At 38.7% G+C, this 26,632-nt stretch overlaps 1 protein-coding gene across 1 annotated transcript; it reads right to left on the bottom strand.

Moving 5' to 3' along the window:
- Positions 1 to 8,978: 8,978 nt before the first annotated feature.
- LOC139971784 (uncharacterized) lies at positions 8,979 to 18,747 on the bottom strand. Its single transcript, XM_071978524.1, has 10 exons — positions 18,630 to 18,747; positions 17,025 to 17,258; positions 16,566 to 16,691; positions 15,480 to 15,644; positions 14,952 to 15,086; positions 14,319 to 14,441; positions 13,025 to 13,209; positions 12,354 to 12,519; positions 11,650 to 11,900; positions 8,979 to 10,716 (listed from the first exon to the last, which is right to left on the bottom strand). The coding sequence occupies exons 1-10, from the start codon at positions 18,745 to 18,747 to the stop codon at positions 10,549 to 10,551; spliced, it is 1,671 nt and encodes a 556-aa protein (XP_071834625.1). The 3' UTR covers positions 8,979 to 10,548.
- Positions 18,748 to 26,632: the final 7,885 nt, after the last annotated feature.

The following is a 26,632-nucleotide window of genomic DNA, read 5'->3' as shown; positions in this document are numbered from 1 at the left end:
GTTTTAAGAGCACGCAGGAATTTTCAAATACATTTTAACTCTAATATTGTTCCTTTTTGGGGGGTGGGAGTTGTAAAACTTGATTAACTTGTAACGTCTGTATTGTTTGCAGATAATGTCGCGTTATTGAGAATGCCTCAGAAAAGATCATCGGAATATAATTTGTTACAAAAATTACGTACTAGCAAAATAGTTACCCCACGGACGTACGTTTGTAAAGTGGGTAGTTACTATCAAGTCAAAGGTTAGTGCATTGCAAAGATGACAACATTTGATGGGACATGAAACGATCAAATTATTTCGAATCATTTAAAGGAGCCTGAAACCCAATCATCATTATCATCGGCGTATTGTGACGCCCAGGGGAGCGTCACGTAAACGCCTCCGTACATAGGTGGCATTACTGCTGGAGTAGTTGTCCTGTTTGTGTGTATTGTTTTATTGTTCTCTGGGGGTCTGTTTTATCTAATATCTTTTTATATGTAAAGTGAATTGTTGTAGTTTCATATGCTAATTTATACCTTTTGTTTCCGTCTCCCTTTCAGCTGTCCAGCTCTCGTGACAAAAGTCTGGTCCCTCCGTAGCTCTGTGGAATGTTCGAGCCACGCGAAGTTCCAATGTTTCGTTTCAGTTTTTGTGTTAAGTTAGGGCACTTGCCATTTTGGGTTCTAAGAGTGTGTTCCATTTTTTGGTGTTTGCTGCTGCCTAGTGAGGTCCGTTGGTCAGTTCGTTAAGTAAGTTAAATGTTCTTTTATAGTTTAGGCAAGTCCGAGTCCTATTTCTTATAATATTGTAGGCGTATTTCCCCGTTTGTCAGAATCCCTTTAAATTATTACATCTAAATTTACTAAAAGGTTGGGAGCACGGTCGATATTATCGCCGCACCCTGCGGGGTAATTCTTATATTTGTGGCGCGGGGGGTGACCTTAATTCGGGTTGAATTTTCCCCGAGGCAACGCCTACGTATTGTAGATTTAGGACTCGAAATTATACGTTTGGCCACGGACTTCACAGGTACGTATAGTTATCCTTTATGTAAATTATAAGCCGGAATTTATGTGGATTTGTATGTAATTAATTAAATATTGGTCCTAATTTATCACCTTACTACCTTATTTTTGGAGGTCACTGCGTTGACCTCCTGTATTATTTAATTTGGTTTTTATAGACACCTGCCCAAGTGGAGAAGGCAAAGGTTTTTTTTGTATTAAATGTATTAGAAGCTTAAAAAGCCATTTATTTGTTCGTGTGTTTATTGGTTCAGTGTGTCTCAACTTGTAGTTGCCCCACATTCATCCTGACATAGGGTGGCCGACAGCGGCCCTATCGAACCCACGGCCGCTCGGCAAGTTATAACCCCGTTGGGGGCGCTACATTTTTGGTGTCAGAAGTGGGATGTATTATTGATATTATCTTTTTGAGCAAAGTAATTAAATACTGAATTCTTTTTAGTAGTTATTGTTAGTGTACCTTTCCACATGGCTACTGGAGGAACGGACGATATTCTTGAGTTCACGGAGCTGGCGGCTGAAATCGAGCAGATGGAGCGTGAAGTAGAGGTAAGGAGACATTTATTTGATATATATAAGTCAGATCTTGAAAAGGAACGGGTGGCGAAATCGGCCGTTGGTGGTAATGTTCCTAGTTCAGAGAGGGTAGCTTCTGCTTTTCGGAAACCAATTATTCTGCCAGATGTATTTGATGGGCAGGGTAAATGGAAAGATTATTTGCAGCATTTTTTGTCGTGTGCAGATATTAATGGCTGGAGTAATGGGGAGAAGGCGAGGTTTTTGGGAGCTAGGCTGAAGGGGCAGGCACACGAGGTCTATGTTGATTTGTCGCTTTCAGATAAACGAGACTTCGATGTAATAGTAAGATCCTTTAATCAGCATTTTGAACCAGATGCATTAATTAGTGTAAGGAAGGCAACTTTGAAAAACAGGGTGGCTGCAGAGGGGGAGTCGTTGACATCACTCTGCTCGTCAATACGTAGGGATGTTATAGATGCTTACCCTAATGTTAATCGTCATGCTCAAGATGAGCTAGCAATGGATTATTTCATTTCTGCCCTTCGTGATCGTGATATTAGAATTGCTGTTCGAAGGGGAGCTCCTAAAACCTTGCCAGAAGCACTCAATCTAGCCTTAGAAATTGAGGCTATAGATCGTGCAGAGGGTGTAATTAGGCAAAAGAATGCAGTGTTTACAGTAGATACCAAGGGACAGGAGGATTTTGCCCTTAGAATTAGTAAAATAGAGTCGCAGATGGGCCGGTTGCAGGAACTCAGTGAACGAATGACAAAATTTTTGGAAACCTGGTCTAGTCCTGCCCATGTTCCTGCGGGTGGCCCACCTGCTCCTACAGGTACGGCATTTGTTCCGGGTCCTAGACTCCCAGAACCGTATCAGTGCTGGTATTGTAGACAGTGGGGGCACATTAGCAGAAATTATCCACACAAAAAGCATGGGAAACTAAACACAGTTGAGCAGGAGGATCGCCTCTCAGCTGATGGTAAAGAGATCCGACAAATTGGAAAGAGTGAGAGAAAGAGGTTATATGTAGATGTATTGTTAAATGATACCAGTGTTCCTTTCTTGTTAGACACCGGCTCCGACTTCACCATTTTGAGTGAACATGTATGGAAACAACTTGGGTTGGAAGGACCTAATTGTTCGCTCAGAGTAGTAGATTCCATTATGACGGGGGTAGATGGAGCGCCCCTACAGGTTAAAGGTGAATGTCAATTGAATTTAAAGGTGGGTAGTTTAGTAACTAAGATGCCTGTCGTTATTGCTGATATTGCTACCACTGGTTTGTTGGGTATGGATTTTTTAAATCTGAATTCTTGTCAATTACAAATGGGTGATAATCCTACTTTGTATGTGGGTACTGGTCATTGTTCGGTGCCATTGAATGTGAACATTCCGAGTCTTACTCTAGGGGTATCTTTGGCTGATTCAATCACCATCCCGGCAGAAAGAGAAATAGTGGTAGAAGGGAACATTGTTGCAAAAGGGCTGATTCATAAGTTGAATGGAAATGGTATAGTGGAGATGGCTCAGAGCTTTGCTGAAAGGCCCAATGTCCTAATTGGTCGGGTTTTGGTAGATACCTCTAAGGATGTAGTACCCTTAAGGATTCTTAATCTCACCAGCAGTCCTCTTACGATTACCAAAGGTACTGTTGTGGCGATGGTCACAGAGGTCAATGAGGTAATGGGGGGAGAGACTTCATCTGTTAATACATCTGGTGGTCTCCCTCCAGATTTAGAAGAATTGTACAGTCGTAGTGGGGAACAGTTGGATGATAAGGATAAAACAGTCCTTTGGAAGTTTTTGGAGGCAAATAGGGATGTTTTCTCATGTAAGGGCGAACCCCTCGGCAGAACAGGTATCGTTAAGCATGGTATAGCAACGGGTGATGCCCGCCCAATTCGTCAGGCTCCTCGGCGAATGCCCTTCCATCAAAGAGTTCAAGCTCAGGCTGAAGTAGACAAGATGTTGGAGGAGGGGGTAATAAGTCCCTCTAACAGTGCATGGGCTTCCCCGGTTGTTCTGGTGAAAAAGAAAGATGGGTCGATACGATTTTGTATTGATTATCGTAAACTTAATAATGTCACTAACAAAGATGCATTTCCCTTACCTAGAATAGATGACAGTTTGGATGCTCTCTCTGGATCTCAGTGGTTCTCGACCCTAGATCTAAGAAGTGGGTACTGGCAGGTAGAGATGGAGAATGTGGACAAAGTGAAAACCGCATTTTCTATGGGAACCGGTCTGTATGAATTTAATGTCATGCCATTTGGGTTATGCAATGCCCCGGGGACATTTCAAAGATTGATGGAGCAGGTCTTACGAGGGTTACATTGGAGAACTTGCTTAATTTACATTGATGATATTATTATTTATGCTAGGACCTTAGAGGAGCATATGAGTAGACTTAATGAGGTTATGACAAGGCTACGGGAGGCTGGACTGAGGCTGAAGCCATCTAAGTGTGAGTTGATTAGGAGGAAGGTGAATTATTTGGGATTTGTGGTATCTAACCAGGGGGTAGAAGCGGACCCAGAAAAAGTTGGGGTGGTGGCCAATTGGCCTACTCCGACCAATATCAAGCAACTACGGGGTTTCCTTGGTCTGTGTTCCTATTATAGGAAATTTGTGGGTCATTTTGCAGAGATAGCAAATCCCCTTCACGCACTTACCCGAAAAGGAGAGAAATTTGTTTGGACTGATCATTGTGAGGAACGGTTTCAGCTCCTGAAGTCTAAATTGGTATCTGCCCCCATTTTGGCTTATCCAAATTTTGATTATATGTTCATACTAGACACTGATGCCAGTGACCGGGCGGTGGGAGCTGTTCTCTCGCAAAAGATTAATGGCGAGGAGCACCCTGTAGCATATGCTAGTAGGACATTGAGTAACAGCGAAACGAAGTATGATGTAACTAGGAAAGAGCTCCTTGCGGTTGTTACGTTTGTAAAATACTTTCGTCCCTATCTTTATGGTAACAAGTTTCACCTTAGGACAGACCATGGGTCTTTGAGATGGCTCTATAACTTCAAGTCCCCTCAGGGTCAAGTGGCCAGGTGGATCGAAGTATTAAATACTTATGATTTTGAGATAGAGACGAGACCTGGTAGAGTACATGGTAATGCCGATGCATTATCTAGAGTGGAATTTAGTTCACCTACTTGGAAGAACGAGGTTACCACAGAGGTAGTTGGTAATGGTCCCCTTAGGTGTAATCTCGTAACTGCCGATAGTAATTGGGTGGGATGTTGTAGTAAGGCCCAACTGCGACAGTATCAGAGCGATGACCAGGATATTGGGGTCATTTTGCGCTGGAAGGAAGCTGGTGTTCCCCGGCCTGGATGGGAGAAGGTTAGCGGGATGAGTAGGGAAGTAAAAGCCTATTGGTATCAGTGGAATTTATTCCATGTTAGGGAAGGGGTACTCTACAGGTTATGGGTTTCAGACTCTGGTGAGCAGAATAGTTACTTATTGGTGGTGCCCCAGAATTTGAGAAGTGATATACTTTACGAGCTACATAATTCCCCCACTGGTGGTCATTTGGGTCAAAACAAAACTAGGGCCAAAGTACGAGCAAGGTGTTATTGGTATTCTATGAGAAGGGACATCGAGGACTGGTGTCGTAGATGTGAGTTATGTTCCCGTCGGAAACCCCCTACTCCTCGTAGTAAAGCCCCTATGGAAATAGTGAAGGCGGGAGAGCCGATGCAACGTGTAGCGATTGATGTTCTAGGTCCTTTACCTGAGACTTACAACGGCAACAAGTATATATTAGTAGTTGCCGACTACTTTACTAAGTGGACGGAGGCTTATCCCATTCCTAATCAAGAGGCCAAAACTGTTGCCTCAGAATTGGTTACTAATTTCATTGCTAGATTTGGGGTACCACAGATCATACATTCTGACCAAGGTTCAAATTTTGAATCTGAATTATTTGGTGAATTATGTAAATGTCTAGGAATTCATAAAACTAGAACGACTGCATATCGACCTCAGTCTGATGGGTTAGTAGAGAGATTCAACAGGACGTTGGAACAGATGATAAGCGTATATGTGCATGAGAATCAAAGAGACTGGGATGTGCATATCCCCATATTATTAATGGCTTATCGTTCAAGTTTGCAGGAAACCACAAGATTTACGCCCAACTTCCTGATGCTGGGACGGGAAACAACACTACCCATCGAACTTATGATTGGATCCCCAGAAGCAGAATCGAACCCAGACACGAACGTTCCAGAGTATGTGGCTAATTTCAAGGACCGCTGCAACAAAGCATATCGGGTTGTTCGAGAAAGAACCACACTGTCACAAGCTCGGCAGAAAAAGAACTATGATGCACACATTTGTTCAAAGACAACTCCACTGAAGATTGGTGATAAGGTATGGATGGCAATTAACTATAAGACCAAAGGGAGATCTCCAAAACTACAGCTGAGATGGGATGGTCCTCACGTGGTTGTTAATACATTATCAGACTCTTTGTACCGGGTAAAAAACTCCATTACAGGGAGGCGGAAAGTAGTTCACATCGACAGACTGAAGCGGTATCTTGAGCCGGACGCATTATGCACGAGTTCCGGGCTGCGGGAGATGTTTCACGAAGAAAATACTTCATATGCGACTACTGGGGATAGGGCTGAAGGGGAAAGTTGTGACAGAGATATATCGAGCGAAGTAGAGGCTAGGAGCGATCAACATTATGATAATGATTGTGAGGAGGCGGCCTCGCTAGGTAATATAGGACCTACAGGACGAAGACGTCGACCTCCGGTGTGGTTAAGTGATTATGTCCAATATTAGCGTGACTGATCACCATACTAATATTTAAAGGAAATGTAATTGCTTGTTAATCGTTAGTAACCGGTTTGGATGCAGAACTGTGGATTGTGCGCAGGTTCATTGTTCTGCGGGTGTTTGGCATATTACATACATTTGGTTGGGACGGCACGAGTGTTGTATGTTTGGGCATTTCATTGGGAACTACCTAACCATTGTAATTTCCTGTTGTAGACTCGAGGGCGAGTCCTAATCATTAGGGTGGGGGTGGTGTGACGCCCAGGGGAGCGTCACGTAAACGCCTCCGTACATAGGTGGCATTACTGCTGGAGTAGTTGTCCTGTTTGTGTGTATTGTTTTATTGTTCTCTGGGGGTCTGTTTTATCTAATATCTTTTTATATGTAAAGTGAATTGTTGTAGTTTCATATGCTAATTTATACCTTTTGTTTCCGTCTCCCTTTCAGCTGTCCAGCTCTCGTGACAAAAGTCTGGTCCCTCCGTAGCTCTGTGGAATGTTCGAGCCACGCGAAGTTCCAATGTTTCGTTTCAGTTTTTGTGTTAAGTTAGGGCACTTGCCATTTTGGGTTCTAAGAGTGTGTTCCATTTTTTGGTGTTTGCTGCTGCCTAGTGAGGTCCGTTGGTCAGTTCGTTAAGTAAGTTAAATGTTCTTTTATAGTTTAGGCAAGTCCGAGTCCTATTTCTTATAATATTGTAGGCGTATTTCCCCGTTTGTCAGAATCCCTTTAAATTATTACATCTAAATTTACTAAAAGGTTGGGAGCACGGTCGATATTATCGCCGCACCCTGCGGGGTAATTCTTATATTTGTGGCGCGGGGGGTGACCTTAATTCGGGTTGAATTTTCCCCGAGGCAACGCCTACGTATTGTAGATTTAGGACTCGAAATTATACGTTTGGCCACGGACTTCACAGGTACGTATAGTTATCCTTTATGTAAATTATAAGCCGGAATTTATGTGGATTTGTATGTAATTAATTAAATATTGGTCCTAATTTATCACCTTACTACCTTATTTTTGGAGGTCACTGCGTTGACCTCCTGTATTATTTAATTTGGTTTTTATAGACACCTGCCCAAGTGGAGAAGGCAAAGGTTTTTTTTGTATTAAATGTATTAGAAGCTTAAAAAGCCATTTATTTGTTCGTGTGTTTATTGGTTCAGTGTGTCTCAACTTGTAGTTGCCCCACATTCATCCTGACATAGGGTGGCCGACAGCGGCCCTATCGAACCCACGGCCGCTCGGCAAGTTATAACCCCGTTGGGGGCGCTACAGTATATAACAAAGATGCTTCTCTTGAAACAGTTCCCCTACCAGCTAAACAAAATGTAATTCCATGTGGAAGATATCATTACAGTGTTAAAGTATTAATCATACAAAACAATGAAATTACTAATTGGTATTAATAAGCACGTTAGATATATTTCATATCTTCTTTCACCACTGAAGCGAAATGAAATGAGAAATGGGAATTCTAAGAACTGATTATGTTCCGCTTTAATTGTTCGCAAGTTATCTATGACGTATGTGGATGAGAAAACACACCAGAAATATCTCAAACATAACACTGAAGGCAGGGATATACTTTGCAGCTCTGAGAAGTGTATTTTATTTTCATAAATGAAGAGAATTGAAAAACAAAAACAAATATTAAGCAACATTATAGTTTCCATGTAAAGTGCTTGTGAAATAAAAGGATTTACCGGTCAGAGATAACTCTAATAATGATCTAATTACAAGTTATTTTTAAAATATCTTAAAATTACACAACATCCGAGTGTACTGACCTTGCCGCGTTTCGTCACACGTCTGTATCGAGCTAACGTAATACCAATTGAGACGCGTGGTCTGTTATCTCAACACGTTAATGAGAACTCAAATGGACTCAGAATTCAATACGTACCGACGAAATTGTCAAAATCATGAAAAAAAGACGTATATATGATTTACGAATTGATGAATTATTCGTCTATTCTTAAACTATTAACTCACAATGACTGACAACACTGTATATATGATTATTCATACTTTCCATTATAATGTATGGATGTAAGTTATTCATTCTCTGACGCAGCCTGCGCGGCCATGTTGAAAAGACAAAGCAAAGACCTCTTTCTTTCAAAATGCGTTCGTCCACTATTACAGAAATAACGATGACTAGCATTTTAAATGCAAAAGAAGTATCAATTGAAGACAATCATCTTTAAAATCCACAGATGGAGTTCATTCCTTCATCACGAAGAAGAGTTTCGACTGAACAGAACGGGCCTCAAGTTATTTACTAGGTATGCATGCTATTGAACCTAAAGCGGGGAATTGGATGCGACAAAGGATGCGAAGAGTCTTGCTAACACAAACAATTACCTAACTTCAGCTAGTTTTTTTTTTTACACAAACAACTGGTACCTATATACCATGTCGTTGTGCCTCAAACTCTGACCAGCGCCCATAGCGAGCCCAAATAGACTCCTCCACGCGTGCCACAGCTTCCTGCCTCCCTACGAAGGGTCAAAGTTCGTTCGTACTCTCTATCGTAAAGTAAACATAGTTACTGTGTTCTTAGGTAAGACTTGTCGGTATGACTTCGTAAGTATCGATCCTATCGTATCAATTAGGAAACTAAATAAACAACACAAACTCAGTTCAGAAGCCGTACATTTATTTGTCTTATTTATTCGATCAGTAAAATTGATTCAATAGTTACGAGAATCAAGAGGCTATTGACAAACGGAGATCCCAACTTCTTTGATAAGAGCAGAAAGTTTTACATCTCACACGTGGGAGGCGAAGGAATAACACAATACGTCCAGCCAATCTTAACGCTCCTGACATGCGGTTACAAGTAAATGTATAAAGTGAACATTTACACAATGCATAATCACATTGGTCACAGACTAATTATCATACATCCGATGCGTGATACAAGCATGGTGATTGAATGGGGCTGAGTTGTTTCCATTTTCATATGGTACAGGATGGTCGAAAATGGGTGTGAGAGTGGTGGGGTAAGGATCAGCATACGTTCAGTTCCTACCATATCAGGGATCAATATTATGTGGATCGCTACCTAGCATCAAAAGGTTCTTAAAATGTATTGACATTCGCCATTTTTTTAAATATTTTATTGTCACGATCGGCCATTTTTACGTGGGGTTATCTAGCATTACGTCATATGAGCATAGGAACTATGATACTTCTCTAATATGAAACGGTTGAAATTAGACAAAAGACAAACACGATGTACCTATAAGCACTTCAAATTATTATAATAATAAATGATAATAATATAATTAGCAGCTATTTTTACGACGCATAAGCGACAAGAAATTTCATATGGATTACAACTTATACGTCGAGGGGGGGGGGGGGGGGAAGCTTCCAATTCAACATTATAACTGAAATTTGGAATCTATTCAATTTAGAAAAGTCATTTCAGATGGGGAAACCATAGATTGCTCTTGGATGAGAAGACCCACCCTTTATCTAGTCGACCACAGCACCGGGTTAATATAAGGTTTAATGCGTGGTATAAATACCGCACCACAGTAAGTACGGTAGTGTATATAATTACAGTATCTATAGTTCTGATTTGAGTTGCACTGTGCAGTACGGAGGTTAAGTCACAACACTGCGTTGCTCTCAGACAATACTGTGTGTTACAGTTGTTAAAGTGAGTTACTCACTATATTGTACAGTATATAACCTTTAATACAGTTATAAACAGAGAAAATGAGCTGTGAGACATAGGACGCAACATCCATAGTTCCACTTTCTTGTAATAACCATATCGAAGTATAAGGTCATGGACTAGGCCTATACCTATTAACGACGTTTCCCCTTAATCACAACTTTTATATTTAAAAATCTATCTTTTGGATTCATGGCATATAGTTTTATTAATAGTGTCTGGTACAGATCTCTATTTGATACAGAAATGCTGAAGGCATAGTTACTCAAACTTAAAAGTGAGGTTCCACAGTTGCGCGGTATTTGTAAAGAATTTACTCGTTTTTAAAAAAAATCGAGGATTTTCCATTGGTAGTCGACACTTGTCACACAGACAAAAAGCTTGGCGCTTCCACTACTTCAGTCCAACGCCATATTGTATGTGAGGTCAATCTATGGATGTATATGTTAACATTACTGTTTATTGAGCAAAAGAAATAAGATTCGTCACGTTTTTAGAATGGACTCCTTGATGACAAACGCTCACTAATTACATAAATTCAAACGTAGCCCGAAAACCGGGATTTTGGACAGAATAATCTGACACGAAGTGCACATACATCAGGTTACCCGTTGACGTCACGTTCGATGGAATGACTTCGTCACCACAGAAAGGTCCTGCAAGTATTGGATCTTGGACAGAATTACCTTCGTAAATCTGTCAAGTTGAGGAAAAAATAAGGAAATAAACAGCATCAGAATGTGTGAAGAAGAAAAAAACCGAACTTGAAGGGAAAACCAGATTTCTCATTCTCTGGTTTCTATACACAAATCAATGGAAATGGATGTTTACTATTTTGTGAGTTACCAACGACAGTGACGAGATTCAATTGACTCGTTTTTGAATTATGAAAATTATTTATTGATGACTCAATCATGTTTCAAACTGAGAAGATGACATTAGTCTGCATTTCTACGTTGTCATCTCGTTTAGTTATCATAATTGGAAAAAATGATGCTGGTGAACTTAAAGTTTGTTAGCTATATAGGTATGGTAAGTGTCAGAAACGAAGTCTTTAACGCATTTTCTTCATTTGTTAAACTATTTCACCAACCCCAAGGGGGAGTAATATGCATTATGTACATACTTATATTTTATTGTTCTTTTATTAGTAAATCATGTGTTTCGATTCCTCTCGATTTTTTTATGGCAGTGTGATAAGTGTTACATACAGGTTAATTTCTCAAAAGCTGGTATTGAAAATCAACCAAGTGTGATATTTGCTGTTTTCAATGACTATAACAAATTAAATTGACTTATGTGCCTACTGTAATCCCTTAAACCGGACTGACTCTGAGTTATAGGTGGCTACGGGACTGAAGTGATACCAACGTCCATAACAATCACTGTGGTAATTGAACTATTGCCATCCCTTAAACTTGACCGACTCTGAGTTATAAGTGGCTAAGGGACTGACGTCATACCAACGTCCCTAACACTCACTCAGGTTAATGTTGAAATGAGATGTAAAGTTTGATTACAGTTTCCATATTTCTCTAGGGACAAATAACCTTTGACAACATTTGAATCTCATTAATTCGAGAGTCGCGAATCAGCTTGAAATCTAACCAATTGGAATTAATGACTTACCGTAACAGTATCGTACGGACAATCGGTACCACCCCCCTCAAGTTCAAATGCCAGGAATGTTAGTGTAATGGTGCTTCCCTGTGGTGCTTGGATGGTATTGCCACAATCAGCATTAGAAGAATAATTACTGGGCCAGTTTGGTGAAGTTACTTGATCATTAGCAGGATCGGTGTAAAAGTTATCACAATAGTAAAGAGACGGTATCGTCTGGGTATTCGGTCCAAGGCTAGTTGGAGGAGGTGGCGTAGCAACTGTTGAAAATATAATAATAATATATTTATATTTATATATATATATATATATAGTTTAATTTTAATTATTATTAACTATAGAGGATAAGGAAAATGGATTTGTTACAAAATAATGAAAAAGACAAGTTTCGAGAGAGTAAATATGTTTTCATTTCTCTAGTAAGAAATTCAAACCTGTGACCTAAGGGAAAGAAAAATAAACCTCTGTTCCCTTCCAAAACAGAAGATATCTCGTTCTGTATGAGTTTTCCAGTCAGTTTATGTTTATATCATTACCCCATTATATTTATTAACAAAGTAAAATGTTTTCAATCTATTATTAACCCCCCCCCCCCCGCCTCTCGCCACGACCTTCCCAAACCCACCCTCTCCCTCCCGTCACCATAGTTTTCCTATAAGCGAGAAATATAGCTTCCAAAATCAGTTCAATTTTTCTTTCCTCTCTCGATTTACCTATGTTTGTAGCTGTTATTGCCGCCAAAAATCCTGTATGAGTAACACTCTCATCTGTCGTAAATTCCATGTACACGTCACGTCCGGTCGTGAAAACAGGATTAGGAAGGATGGGTCCACATAGTTCAGCAATTTCTGGAGCCATGTTGTCTGTACCATCAAAAATCTGCAATAAGTAATCAATTAGGTAATTACTATTTAAGGTTGTTATTAATTAGGTTAGTGTGCATTATATCTATTTGGTGCTATGTTATCCTTTTCAATTTCAATTTTTTTATTCACTCTCACAAGATTACTTTTTGGCAGAATTGTAGTATCGATGTCATATTACATAATAAATATTTCAGTGCTAGTGCTGTCTCTATAAATGTTCAGATTTGCCAAGATATTCCGCTTGAAATATAAGGGCTACTATACATGTAGAATGAACATTTTGTCTTTAAAGCTAGAATTCATTGATGATGATGGCTTCTTTAAGAAAGCCAAACGTTCAAAATCTAATATGAGATGTTAAGTGTTATAAGATAATGTTTTTTCGGCCTCAAAAGTGGTCAACGACAACAACAAAAAACAAATTTGTTTAGATATGATACCCCCCCCCCATCCCCTCTTGCTGACATGTTTCAGGGTTAATTATGATAAGCAATCAATCTCCATGGCAACAAACTTACCACAAGTTTATCATAAGAACAGGGGGATTCCAAGTTGAAAGCCAGGAATGTAACATTGACAAAATACCCAGCCGGTACGGAGAATTGATACGAACAATCTTCAAAATTGCCATACTCTGCCGGGTAGTTAGGTGTATTGATCAAGTTCTCTTCCAGATTGCAGGTTCCCTGACAGGAGCAAGTACCTGGTTAACATGTCAAGCGGAATAACATTAGAGCGGAGTAACATTAAAGGGTGTGAAGACTCGCGCAAAAAGAAACGTCTAATGCCGGTAATCTGACCTAGAACATATGTGTCGCATCATATCGTATTGAAGTTGATTATATGCACCCCTTCTCTAGGCTTGTACCTGGTATAACATAATCAGGCATGACAAGAGGAGTCACAGAACGCTTACGGGACACGGGATCCAAACGTAGGCGGTGTGTCCTTAAAGCAGCATTTTGTGTTTTTTCGCCGTTTTCCACCTTTTTGACAAGTTTATCGAGTTTTTTACATATATCAATCACGAAACAGCAAACTTAGATATTAGCCAAGTTTTCCCTGTCAAAAGCGTGAATTGGCAAGTAATTGAGGACATTTGCAAATAATGAGAAAAGTGTCCACCGATAAATTACACATTTAATAATAATCGCATACAGTTCACCCAACCAACTTGTTTGAATTCAACCACTCAGAGATGCAGGTTAAATTATGAGCCGTTGCTAAAAATAGATTCAAAACTTCGAGATGGTAACTTAGTACAACCAGCGAGCTGGACTCTATTAGCTCCCTGGTACAACTGCCATAGACAATCTACACAATCAAGCATGGTGTCGTATTACGTATTGGCTAGTGACGTTCGTAGCTTTTAAATATTCATATTATGGGCGAGGTTTATTTGGATCCCAACGGAAAATATTTTCGAGTTGAAATGTGTAAATTTTTCGACTTTTATGCCACCATTTGAAGTAAGATTTGAATAGATAAGCTAGTTATGTATGTCGTTATGGTATCGTGGAATCAGTGAGGTTGAGAAAAAACATGCATAGAAAAGGACGCAAAATGCTGCTTTAAATCGAGCACGATGTTTGGAAACTCTGCATCTTCTGCATCTTCCGCGATGGGTACCCAACGACCCACCAGTTTCGATCCAATAAGCCAGCAGGTAAATCCGCACATGGGTCGGAGTGATGTTGTCTCGGTACCTGATGAAACTAATAATTTCTCATTTCCATGTATGTCCCGTTAATGTATGAGGTCGACTGACCTGGTTCTCGACCTCCTGTGGATACTTGCTCAGCAAATACTTACCAATTAATTCACAGTTAAAACCGATGAAACCAACAGGACAGTTGCAATTATATCCTTCAAATCCAAAGTTTGTTTCACATGTCCCGCCGTTCAAACATGGTTCATGTCTGCAACTGATTCTCTCTGAAAAATTATGAAAGGGTTTAAACATGAGAACATTACTTTATCAACATCAATTCACCACTATAGAGCGATGTGTTGGAAGAGGTGATAAAGATTGGCTAGCAATGTAGGTGTTAACCCAGTGCATTTATTACATGGTTTAACATTTGTATCGGTAAAGAGAAGTATTCGAATAGAAAATATATAAAATGGTGGTAGAATAAGTCTTATGAATTTGTTTAAGGAAACCCAACGAATAGTTGAATTGAGATATCAGTCATGCATTTAGAACGTTCCTTCTGACATGCGTAGTTCTTATTCATGAACATGAATTCTTTGAGGTTACGCTTCTGCAGTAGGTCTTGAAGGAAAGCACATTAACCACGTAACTGAAGGAAGAACCCACATACTCACGCCACACACATACACATTAAATCCCACAATTTAGATAATTACACTATATGCTTGTTTCACATTTTGATTTCTAAAGACACGAGTAGAAAGCACGAGTGTAATATTGTAACTTCTTACCGTTACAATTTTCGCCAGTCCATCCTTCTTCGCATATTGCCGGGGAGCAGGTGCCCATTTTATTGTCGCATGTAGATCCTTCGGAACAGTGGCACGTCTGAAGACAGTCTGCTCCAAATGTACCTGGCTCACATTCTGTCATCAAAAATGTAAATTCATGTATCTATGTCTTTTTAAGCAATGGATAATAAACAAAGCAGAAAGATTTAAGGAGAGAGTAACCTTCTTTTAACAATGATACATTTACAATCAATTCCAGGCGCTCAGATGTTGTCTTGGGTTTTAGCAAAGAATTTTCCTACATACGTCTATCCAGGCAAAAGTAAAACTTTTATGTTAATTTTTTGGAGGATTAAGCCTAAATATTCAACTTATTGAATAAAAAGGAAAAGCTTGTAATAAGTAGATTCTTCTAAAATATGGTTTTATTTGATTTGTGGTAATAACTGTTCGATGTCAATCGTAAATTATATTGAAACTTCCGGAGAAAATATGTTTGTACACGATTTGAGTGCTGGAATTTATTACCCTCTGTGCACCCTAAGCCGTGAAATCCAGGATAGCAAGAGCATCCGTATGGATCAGGGAGACAAAATAATTCGCCACCACAGCTTCCTTCAAATCCTTCTTCAGAGAGAGGCTGATCCGAGCAGCTAAACTGGCAGTCTTCTCCAAAGCAATCTGGTCCACGAACTTATAATGTAATGACAAATCAGGAAATATATTTTTGTTTTATCCTTAATCAGGTTAAATGGGCATCGTATTCAAATGTATCTAAGGATTACCACTTCCAGTCCTGGCCAGATTATACATTGACAAGGGTACTTTATCTCAATTTCCTTTCTTTATACAGATGACACGTTGATATGGCGCACTCTAGTGACACGAGAGCCCCTGTTTGAATTGTGCACACTTGGTTGGGTGAGTATGACAAGTTACCAATGACCAGGGATTAAATGTTTTTCAAGTCTTGTGAGAAAGCATGAACTTGATACAATCCTATAAACCTTGAAACTCTAACTTTTAACTTAAAGTTTTGGCTATCTACATTCTAAATATATTTGATGTAAAACATATAACATTGCAAAATGGATCATTGGATTATTAGCCCTACGGTCTGCTGGTCAGAGTCGTCTGGAGCTGCCGATCACCAAGACAAGCTGCCAGCTGAACTCAGAACTGTTTCTAGTCTTACAACATTCAAGTCGAAGCTGAAAACCTACCTATTTAGACAGTATTACTGTAATATATAAACTGTGTATTCAATTATATTTCATATGCAGTACTCCAACAAACCCAAACGTGCATGCTTTTTATTCCTCATACTCATTTATATTGTATTTTATTCTGCAGTTTTACTACATATTTTGTGTCATTTATTTATTTTTATTCACTGTTACATAGCGTTTTAGAGCACTTTTGTGGATTTTACGTTTCATAAAATAAATTATTATTATTATTGTATGTGATTCCATGCATCGGAGACACATTCTCTCTCTGTCTACAAACGTGAGGGTTAAGAAAAATTACCTAAATACAGCAGTTACATTACGATCACGCAAATAGATTCTGTATGATAAAATGAGACAATCTTATCTCTATTTGCCAAAATACCTCCATCACACAATGCCCCTGAAAAGCCTGGTGGACAAATGCACTTTCCTTCGTCTGTACAGACACCTCCATTGTAACAGTCGCAGTAATCGTTACACTGATGTCCAACAAAGTTCAGAGGACAACCTATTGAGAGAAAGAACATTTAAGTCGGGTATCGACAAAACTAATCCAGTTTTAAGCAGATGAAAATTTGTATGCCCTTTAACTACAGTTATTTTAGTTTCAGCTTATCAGTATTGTGTTCTAAGCATAAGTCGAGAAACAATACTTGAAAATGAATGAATGAAATTGTTTATATTCGACAAAATGAATAATAGTGGTGGAACTAGCTGTTCTAGATTTTGGAAGCAAATATAATTACTAATTGTAAAATACACATAATCAACAATAACCAAAATAAATACGTGAAAGTCTGGCATACACATATTGTGATAATTAGCCATTAGAATTGCTTACGTCTGACGATCAATCGGATATAAGCGTGTGGCTTGTGCAGACACGTGTAGGCCTCGTAGATTCCTTCATCATCTATAGACACATTATAGAGAGTAACGCTTGCCCTTCCTTTCCATCGAAGAACCTTTCGACCATTATGTCGCCATTTAATCTTGTTTGATCGTGAAATAACTTGAAGAGTGACTGTGTCGCCCACACTTGCTGTCTTTGTGACATATCCGTCGGGTAAGACATCTATCAGAAAGTAATGCGCGAGGAAGAAGAAGAACATTTAAATAAGTATAGTATCGATATAACTACTTTATTTCACATATTAATTGTGTAAACGCGTTCCCAAAGATGTTGAATCCATAGAACAGTATAATTCTTTAAAGAAAAGGAGGCACCATGGTAACGTACCACAATAATATGGAAAGGGTGCGTGCGTTTGAGGTGTGCGTGTGTGTTTGTGATTGAATGTGGTGAACTCATTCTTCTTAACCGTAATGCAGACATTTCAACAGACTTTAAAGTTGGTGGGCATGTGCCTCGGCATGGGATAGCGTACCTTATTGGTTAACTACGTCAGCGAGTGAAAGTTCAAAGGTCCGATGTAGATTTCAAATGGAAAAATAGCATTACACGCATACAGAAATGACAAAATTGTCCTGTACGATATCGAACTATTGGAAATTGACACTTGGTCGATTAATGTAGAGGACCAAAGATCGCTTGACCCTAATGTCACAAAGTAGCACGTACTCGTGATCGCTGGCCATGCGGTGGATTTTAATCCTGACTAGTAAGTGCATGTTTGAGAATGTATTGCGTACGTGGATGATAGTATCCTAATGTTAAAGATCACAAGTCAGAGCGGATTGCAATATTGCTGAAATCATTTTAGCTATTATGCCGACGAAAATACTGAAGGTGACACATATATCAAGGAAGTAAGGAATGTGTTAGTGAAAAGGTTGAATGATTTTTTAAAACGTATCAATTGTTAGAAAATGTCAATAGTCACTTGATCAATGACGATGAAGGTTTGAAGTTTCAAAACAAAATATGTCGCAATCTCCATCTAAACTATAAACCTCGTATACTTCAAACACAATGTTCCTATATTGATAACATCGTAGTTAACCAAAGTATGAGATATTTTATTCCTTGTATTGACTGAATGATTATTTTGAAACATATAACAGTATCATAGCGTTGTAGAGGCCAGACAGTCAATACAATTATAAACGAAATTGCACAACGGCGGCGTTTGGTGAATTCATGTACCAAAATGGAAAATTGTGTTCACCCAATCTTCGATAGCAACACGTTTGCTGAAATATGTAGCAAACTGAGCCTACAAATTGTTGCTATACTGTCGATAAATGCTTGTTAATGACAGTTAAAACATTCAAATGCTCATTCGTGCTTTAGAGTGTCTAATAACTAAATGTTGATATTAGTTTGGAAAGCTACTGCCATAGGCTCTCTTGATATGAATTATATTTGCGCCATAACAACGAAAGCAAACAATATGACTTTGTCATGGTCATCTATTTACCAACAAGAGTGGCGGACAAATAACATGCAGCTGGGTCTTTAGATAAACAAACTGGTTCAACTTACTACTATGTTTTCTATGGTTAATAACCAAAATCTGGGCAGAGCCGTTGGTAGATGATGTACAAGCAAACACTCCTGTCCTCGTGTCTGTATGATGTCCTGTGCCAGGTGGGATTTCCATTTTCTCGATATCATTTGCAATCATTGTCTGGTTCCCACCAGTCAACTCTTGCAGTTCGCCGTAAGGCGAGTAACGCTCAAACTTGATAGGAGGTTGGTCACGGCCGATTCCAAATAGGTGAGAGGACGCTGATGAATCTATCAGGGGATCACTACTCAGGCAGGTAAAATCCCGAGCATACACTATGAAAACAAATAACACATTAAATGCATTGAAGATTCGCCCAAAGCCGCGTGCGGCCATATGAAAAAGTTAACTTTCTGTTGCTTGCAAGTGACGTTTTGTTCGTGTCGCTACAAAATGCAGACAATAATGAAACGTGATACCTTGTTATCTTTAGCTGGACCTGAGATGACCATCGCTGTACCGTTTGTACACTGTGCTGCGGGTATTGACCGCAGCTGTATGTACTGACTGTACACTAGTGTCTAATTACCGACGGTAGGAAGCTGTGTGTGTATTTTCTGGGACCGATGGTGGTGTTTAACACCTCTGTTACACCGCATTCGAAACTAGGTCAAATTACCGGCATGAGACGTTTCTTTTTGGTTGAGTCTACACACGCTTCAAGTGAATAACTGTTGATTACAAGATCATAGGACAATGCAGATCGTCTGAGACACTGAAATACTATTGCTTACTTTCTTGCTTTCTGTCTTATATTTTATTAAAATAATAACATAAACCAGCATTATGAAGAATACTACCAACATTATTATATATGAAGGTCCCGATCAACGTTCTGCATTAATATGACATGTTTAGCAATTCGTTTTCCGAACATACCGATTACATGATTATATATACCCAAAGTCGTGGATGTCTAGAACATCTTTATTAAATTCTCGGTAACTAATCGTCTGTAATATAATAGCACAAATTTGCCAACCTTTGCACGTTTGGCTTATGACTTTATTTATATTATTTATTTCTATTAACAGTTATTTCATTAGATATCTAGATCCTGACTATATATTTTTTTTTACATTTTAATAGAAATTTGGACAGAAAAGTGACTGGGAAACTGCATCTGAGCGGCGTTCGATTACTTCTAGTACCAGCAACTATTTCAAATTTTCAAATGTTTAGCTGAAGGTCTACAAATCTCTACAACGGAAGCAATCTCCATAGGCCACAACACTCTTCTATTGTGTTAATCCGACTAACAGAGTAACAATGACTTTTATTTAATATGACAGAGTAAAATTTATTATATTTGCAAATTTAAAATGTATAATTCTGGTTTATTGGCAAACCTACGTCAAACGTTCGACCACCCCCCCCCCCCAATCGCCATTATATTGCTCAAATTTATATTGCCCAATCAGTGAGCCTGATATTGGGTTCTGTCAACAAATCACAAGTGACTCTCTATAGGAGATTAAAGTCAATAATTTACACTAAGTTCCATCAATACGTAGATTCTTGCATCGCAAGAATTTAATATTTAATTAATAAGAATAGAAGTCGAACAAAGTTTCACAAACTTACTACACACATAGAAAGGGAATTTGTGCAAAGTGCTGTTCATTGAGGTTTAAAAATTAATAGCAGTGGTGTACGAAGTTTTCAAACTCGACGGGGTTAGTGACTATTTCTCAGCAGAGTTTTAGCATCGTGCTACGGTGACCAAAATTTCTATTTTTATTCTCGATATTTCGAGCAAAATTTCGATATCTCCTTCTCCAAGTTTTGCCTTTTAATATCTGGTGTATTCATATCAAATACTTACTCGTAAAGAAAAGTGTTAATTTGATATTTTGACATTTTTTCGAGTGGTTTTGAGGCAGTTATACGGTTGTCCGCTGAAATCAAAGTGACATCCCCACTGCCCGTGTAGTCGTGTATTACTCTCTTTGTTTTTTGTTTTATTTAATTAACAGTTAACTATGATATCTTTGGCAGGCTGATGGATCTTATTCTAGGTAACTTTGGGTAATGAACAATGGATTTTATGAACTTTCTGGCAACTGATAAATACAGCATTGTAAATAGCTACCTTAATATCGTCTATTTTGTTAAGAATCCGTAATATAGGTTCGATTAAAAACTGGAAACAGGATAATACCATTACGACTCTTCTTATTTTAATATTTTTCTCTTTATGATATTTTTCTTGAACAGGTTATATGATAGTAATTCCAACATAATGGCCTATCCTGCAAAGTTGAGGCTGAAACAAATCACAAACTTTATCGGTGTTGTCTTGTTGACAAAGCTCTTTGGAAGAAATCGGAAAACAAAGCTCTTTGGAAGAAATCGGAAGGTTTGTGTGTAAGATTTTTGGCTTAAATGTAGATTGGATCAAATGTGGATATCTGGGTGAAAAGAAATGATTGTATACAATCAATATAGTTCGTACCGGTACCTTGTTGTTTACTTATGGAAAAATCCCCGTACATCTAGTTCTGGTTATGATCCCTAATGCTTTTTTTTTTTAAATGTGAACACTGTTTTCTTAAAAGTTAACAAGTGTTGACATAGGTCAAATCATAGATTATCATGAGGTTTCTGTTCATTACTTTTGGTCAGAGCTGAGCGAAGTCATTCTGTTGAAAGTGTTGTTTCACGTGTGTTGTTCTGTAGCTTTTCAGTAAAGTGTGTGAATTTTCTGTGAACGACCTGTTGTCATTGTAATATTAATTATCTATGCTGGATATTATATTAATAACTTTCCACCTATACAAAATAACATTCAGTGCTAAGTTACGTTAGCAGGTACTATTAAAGACTTTAAAACACATCCAATGTTGCGGACAACATTTTACATTTCATTTTACATCTTTGAGGTTAAAACCATGCAGTTAAAGGGTGTGAAGACTCGCGCAACAAGACACGTCTAATGTCGGTAATCTGACCTTGTTTAGAATGAGGTGTAACAGAAGTGTTAGACACCACCATCGATCCCAGAAAATTCACACACAGCTTGCTACCGTCGGTAATTAGACACTAGTGTACAGTCAGTACATACAGCTGCAGTCAACCCACAGCACAGTGTATAACGATACAGCGGTGGACATCTCAGGTCCAGCTAAAGATAACAAGGTATCACGTTTTATACTGTCTGCATTTTGTAGCGACACGAACAAAACGTCACTTGCATGCAACAGAAAGTTAGCTTTCTCAGAGGGCGGCACGCGGTTTAGGGGGAGTCTTCAATGCCTTTAAAATGTGGAAATTCATCAAGAAAAGTGGCTGGGCTGCAAAGTAGTGTAGTGATCAGACATCCACTAGAGCAATACTAATAGCCTATTGTGACATTACTTATAACACGTTTTTTATTACGTATACAAATTGTTACATTTTACGAAAGATCTGTGCATGCACTCTTGAAAACTTGAGTATGAAAAGACTACGCTGTAAACCGTTTTTTAAAAACATTAACTATAAGAAACACTACATGTTTGTTTCGGCTGATTGTTGAATTATATTTAGACATTAAAATTTAGCAGGTGTAAAAACGTCCATCGTTTATATATATATATATATATATATATATATATATATATATATATATATATATATATATATATATATATATATATATATATATATATATATTTAACCCCAACCAACCCTCTAGAGTTAGAAGATAAAACAGTTTCACAAACTCACCAAATGCAACAAGGAAGTGATGCAGAAAGAGCAACAGCCGAAACATTGTCATGATGAAACTTCTTCCTTTGCCTTTCTCGTTCAGAATATTTTTGTCGAGTAACTGTTGCAGTGTCGGTACATGATGTTAAAACCCATTTTTAAACACAATATTAACACGAACAAAAGTTATTAAGCAGTTTCCAGCTGCAAGATTTGTAAATTAATATGTTTTCTGACAAATTAGAAAAGGCCTTTGAACTGTACCGCAACCCGATCTGTTTCATCCATAACGACAAATTATTTTTTTAATTTATTTGCAGATGGCGGAATTTGAATTATTTGGGGAAAAAATAATATCTTTTTATTTAAAGGTAAAAGTTTGCTTAGCTGATACCAAACAAATTAAAAAAGTATAAACATTATTCGCCAAAAGGAATGGACATTGATAAAGAGGTTTCTCCAGTTAAATTTGTCAACGGAGAATATAATTAATAGGTGATTAAGGTTAGTGTAATGAACGTTAGTAATCTGTGTCTATATGCGCTGACACGTAATTTAACATGACCACTGCCAAATGGATCCCCTGTCCAAACACAACACACGTCATTGCTGCTGCAGATACAATATCAGGCGCGTATCCAGGGGGGCGTTGGGGGCCGCGCCCCCCGGGTAAGAAAAGGGGAGAGAAAAAAAGAGAAGAAAAAAGGGGAAAAAGAGGGGGGAAGAGGAGGGAGAGGAAGAAAGGGAAAAGAAAAAGAAGAAAGAAAGAAAGAAAAAGGAGAAAAGGAGGGAGTAGAGGAACAGTCATAATTACAGCGCTGAACCCAATCATATACACAGGGTAGCCAGTGACGGAAGGGGCGTGCGTCTCACCCTACCCCTTACCTTACACTGTACTGTATGGATATCTAGCGATATCTAGGGATGAAAATCCCAAGATCTTCCCTAAACTGAAGGCAGATAGAGAATCGAAGCCTTCAGTGTGTGTAATGAACTTGAAACTGTGCGTCTTTCGAAATGAAAAGAATGTGGGGCACAGTAGCGTAACTCCGCTATGGGCTCGGACCATGCTGAGCAGGGGGCCCCGACCAAAAAGGGCCCCGCCTACTGATGCACAGAAAAAGGGTACCTCTTTGGATAGAGAGGGCCCGTTTTACTGGGAAAGAAAAACTCATACAAGACTGAACAAGATAATATACATATTTCACGTGATACGGAATACGGACATCATGATCATGGGCTCATTGGGTATTAATGTATGTATCAAGCTAGTTGTGTTATTTATTATTATAATGAAAACAAAGTATATAACTTAAAACCCAATTCAAACCAATGTTGTAATGAGTACAACATCGGGACATATGATTTTTTGAAAAATTCTAAACCAATAACCCAACACCCCACAGACTTGAAACTGCGTTCATTTGAGAAAAAAAATAGGCAGGGCTTTCATATAAATATAATAATGAAAGGTAAGAATAAAGATGACTTCGGTGTATCTGGTAAGTAAAAAAGCACAGGAAATTAGGCTTAGATGGAGACAAAGTTTCAGCCGAAATTAGGCCAATGCTTATGTTTGATTTCTGTATTTGTACAGTAGTCTACATTATACTCCAAAAGTAGGGGGTGGGGCACTTGCCCCCCCCCCCTGGAAAATCAAATATTGAAAAAATAGTTAAGCATTTGACATTTCAATGACTTCATCCAACCAACAGTTCTCTAGTTATGTTCATTGCATATGGACCCATAATGCATTACTGAAATAATTGGAAGTCAAAATCCTAAGACGTGAGATCTCAAAATAACCAATGTGTAATGCAACTTGAACTGTAAGTGTCTTTTCCGACGATCTAGGAGTACTTTTTGACAAAAAAAATCCACGTACGCTCCGCGCCAACCGATGGTGGCGCTCCGCTTAGATAGTATCAAGTACCACCTATACCACCTATATGACCTACTGACCACCCCCCCCCCCTTGTAAACATTTCTGCAGACGCTCTTGCTTGGACCTCCTGATAGGGGGCCCTTTTGGGCCAGGAGCCGGGCCCCCAGGATCATCGTTACGCCACTGCTAGGGCAATGCACAATAAACATTTCAAAATTATTTATTTCAGTCTCATTTCAACTATTCGAATTTGTAAAGCAAACAGCAGATATCACACCATATCAGTGAGCATGAAAATGGCGTTCCAGGATGAACAGCCTCCAAACTGTCTGTTTGTGTAGTGTTCGGTTTCGGAAATATCTGTTATTTTTCCTTCAACCAAATTTTATAGTAGCCGTTATAAGAGGTTTTCATATTTTTACACCAATAAATTAACTGTGTCTGAATTTTTCGAAAACTCCCTGACCAACATTCTTTATCATACTTCCCTCTACTCGTGCAATTTTGACTGGTCGGTTGGGGTTGAAGGAGGTTTTTCTATATCGGTTGTCCAATAGATGAAATTTTGTGCAACATTATAGGTATGTTTTGAAGTGAAATTATTCACGAGAATTGTGAAATTTCAAATTCTGAACAAATAATGGGCTAAAAATCTTGAAGAAAAAAAACTATTGGGAAATTCTTGGTTCTCATGCAAAAGTGTACATCTGGTTGGTCCTTTTTAATCCCGAGAAGTGCCATTTCCGGTGATCTGGGGGTTATCAAAACCAGAAATTTTCTGGTACGCTGCGCGCCAACCGATGGTGGCGTTCCGCTTAGATAGTAATTCGCGCCCCCCGGGTTAGAAAAATCCTGGATACGCCACTGAATATGTATATATGTTAGATCCTCCTGCAAGCAGGAACTCGCGAAGAAGCCTCATTTGCTTATCAAAGCCGCAAAGCTGACTGAAGTCAGTCTCTTACATTCATATTTTACGTCCATGATTATGAGTTGTCAATTGTCAACAATTAACTCTGTAACTGGACGAAATACATTAATCTCGAACCGAATATAAATATTATATTTAGCATATCTGCTTTTGTTCAATTCGTTTGTTTTCAAATGTCTTGATGTATTTTTAATTGGCAAATGTTGTTGCAATGTGGAAGGGGACAAGAGGATGTATATGTTACTTTAAACCAATTGGTGTTAGATAAACAAATAGAGATAGTGAAGAAAAGAATGACATCCGGCACCTGTATTGTTTTGCCTTCGTGTGTTGTGGTGGCGCTTTATTAGTACGGTTAGAAAGCGTGATTAGTGTCGTCTGCTATTAATTTCTTAGCATTAACGTTAGGACGACTGTTTCAAAGCTATGGTATACAGGGCGTTCCCTTCGGAAACGAATTAACGAAACGAATGCAATAAATAGTCACCCCTGCACTCCCCCCCCCCCACCCACCTCGTTTATTATTACCATTTACAATATGAATCACGACCTCCAGCTTAGGCTCTACAGTGACGAGTGTTCCCTTCTAATGCTTTCCTAGACATTTATAATCAAGTTCGTTAAGTATAGTACAGGTTATATATCATCGCAAGCTACAGTTCGGTCTAAAAACTAGTGAGGGAATTAAAGTATTTGTACCATTTCCAGTTTTATGGTAGACCTACATAAATTGGTAGACCACTTGCATATAGTATAGTGTTCAGAACCATTATTGTAATGTCGATTACCAGCTCGATTTCCGGACTTCCGGCTCAAAGGATAGTCCATGTCTGTAAATATGAGTGGCAGCTCGAGAGGTCTCTAGGGAATACTTTGACAGCGAATTTATGGCGTTTGAAGCCGTATTTACGGAAAGTTGTGCATGGGTGGTGTTGAAGTAATGTAGATAAACCATTCCAAGACATGAAAACCCACCACATGATAACCTCTTTATAAGGCCCTCAATGTATGTGAGCAGAAGGCCTTGTTGTATTTAAGGACAGAGTGAGACGAACTGTTTTCCGACAATGGTTATGTTTCAAAAAGCACTTTATAAAAAACAAAATATTCAGGTTATGTATATCCCTTTTCTTCTTTTTCGCTGGGCTGTTCTTAACCAACGGGTAGTAATAGTACAACCTTTGTTATACGTTTTGTGACCATTAACTTTACGAATGACAATCTAGCAATTTTGATACAGATTACCGATTACCCTATTTTCTGTTGTGTACACAGCTAGACCGGTGTGAAGTTAGATACTTATTCCTCGTTCCTCGTTCGACGTTTGCGAATGAGTAACTGCCACCTATTCAGTTACTTATTCGACAATGGTATCGACGTAACACCTATGGCAAGACGAATGCATTCTTACAATATGTTCAATATTTGGTCGTGGAAAAGAGGTTTATATATGGGTCATTTAAACTCTAATG

The sequence above is a fragment of the Apostichopus japonicus genome, chromosome 1 (assembly GCF_037975245.1).
Source record: "Apostichopus japonicus isolate 1M-3 chromosome 1, ASM3797524v1, whole genome shotgun sequence".
In the NCBI taxonomy this organism is placed as follows: domain Eukaryota; kingdom Metazoa; phylum Echinodermata; class Holothuroidea; order Aspidochirotida; family Stichopodidae; genus Apostichopus; species Apostichopus japonicus.
Note: the sequence above shows the minus strand (reverse complement) of the source record. Positions and strands in the feature narration are given on the sequence as shown.

Excerpts from the sequence above, each read along its gene's own strand:
- LOC139971784 (XM_071978524.1), bottom strand. The coding sequence starts at position 18,747 with ATGGAAATCCCACCTGGCACAGGACATCATACAGACACGAGGACAGGA. Across the intron at positions 13,210-14,318 it reads TTTTAACTGTGAATTAATTG|GTACTTGCTCCTGTCAGGGA; the intron begins GTAAGTATTTGC and ends CATGTTAACCAG. Across the intron at positions 11,901-12,353 it reads AATAACAGCTACAAACATAG|TTGCTACGCCACCTCCTCCA; the intron begins GTAAATCGAGAG and ends TATTTTCAACAG.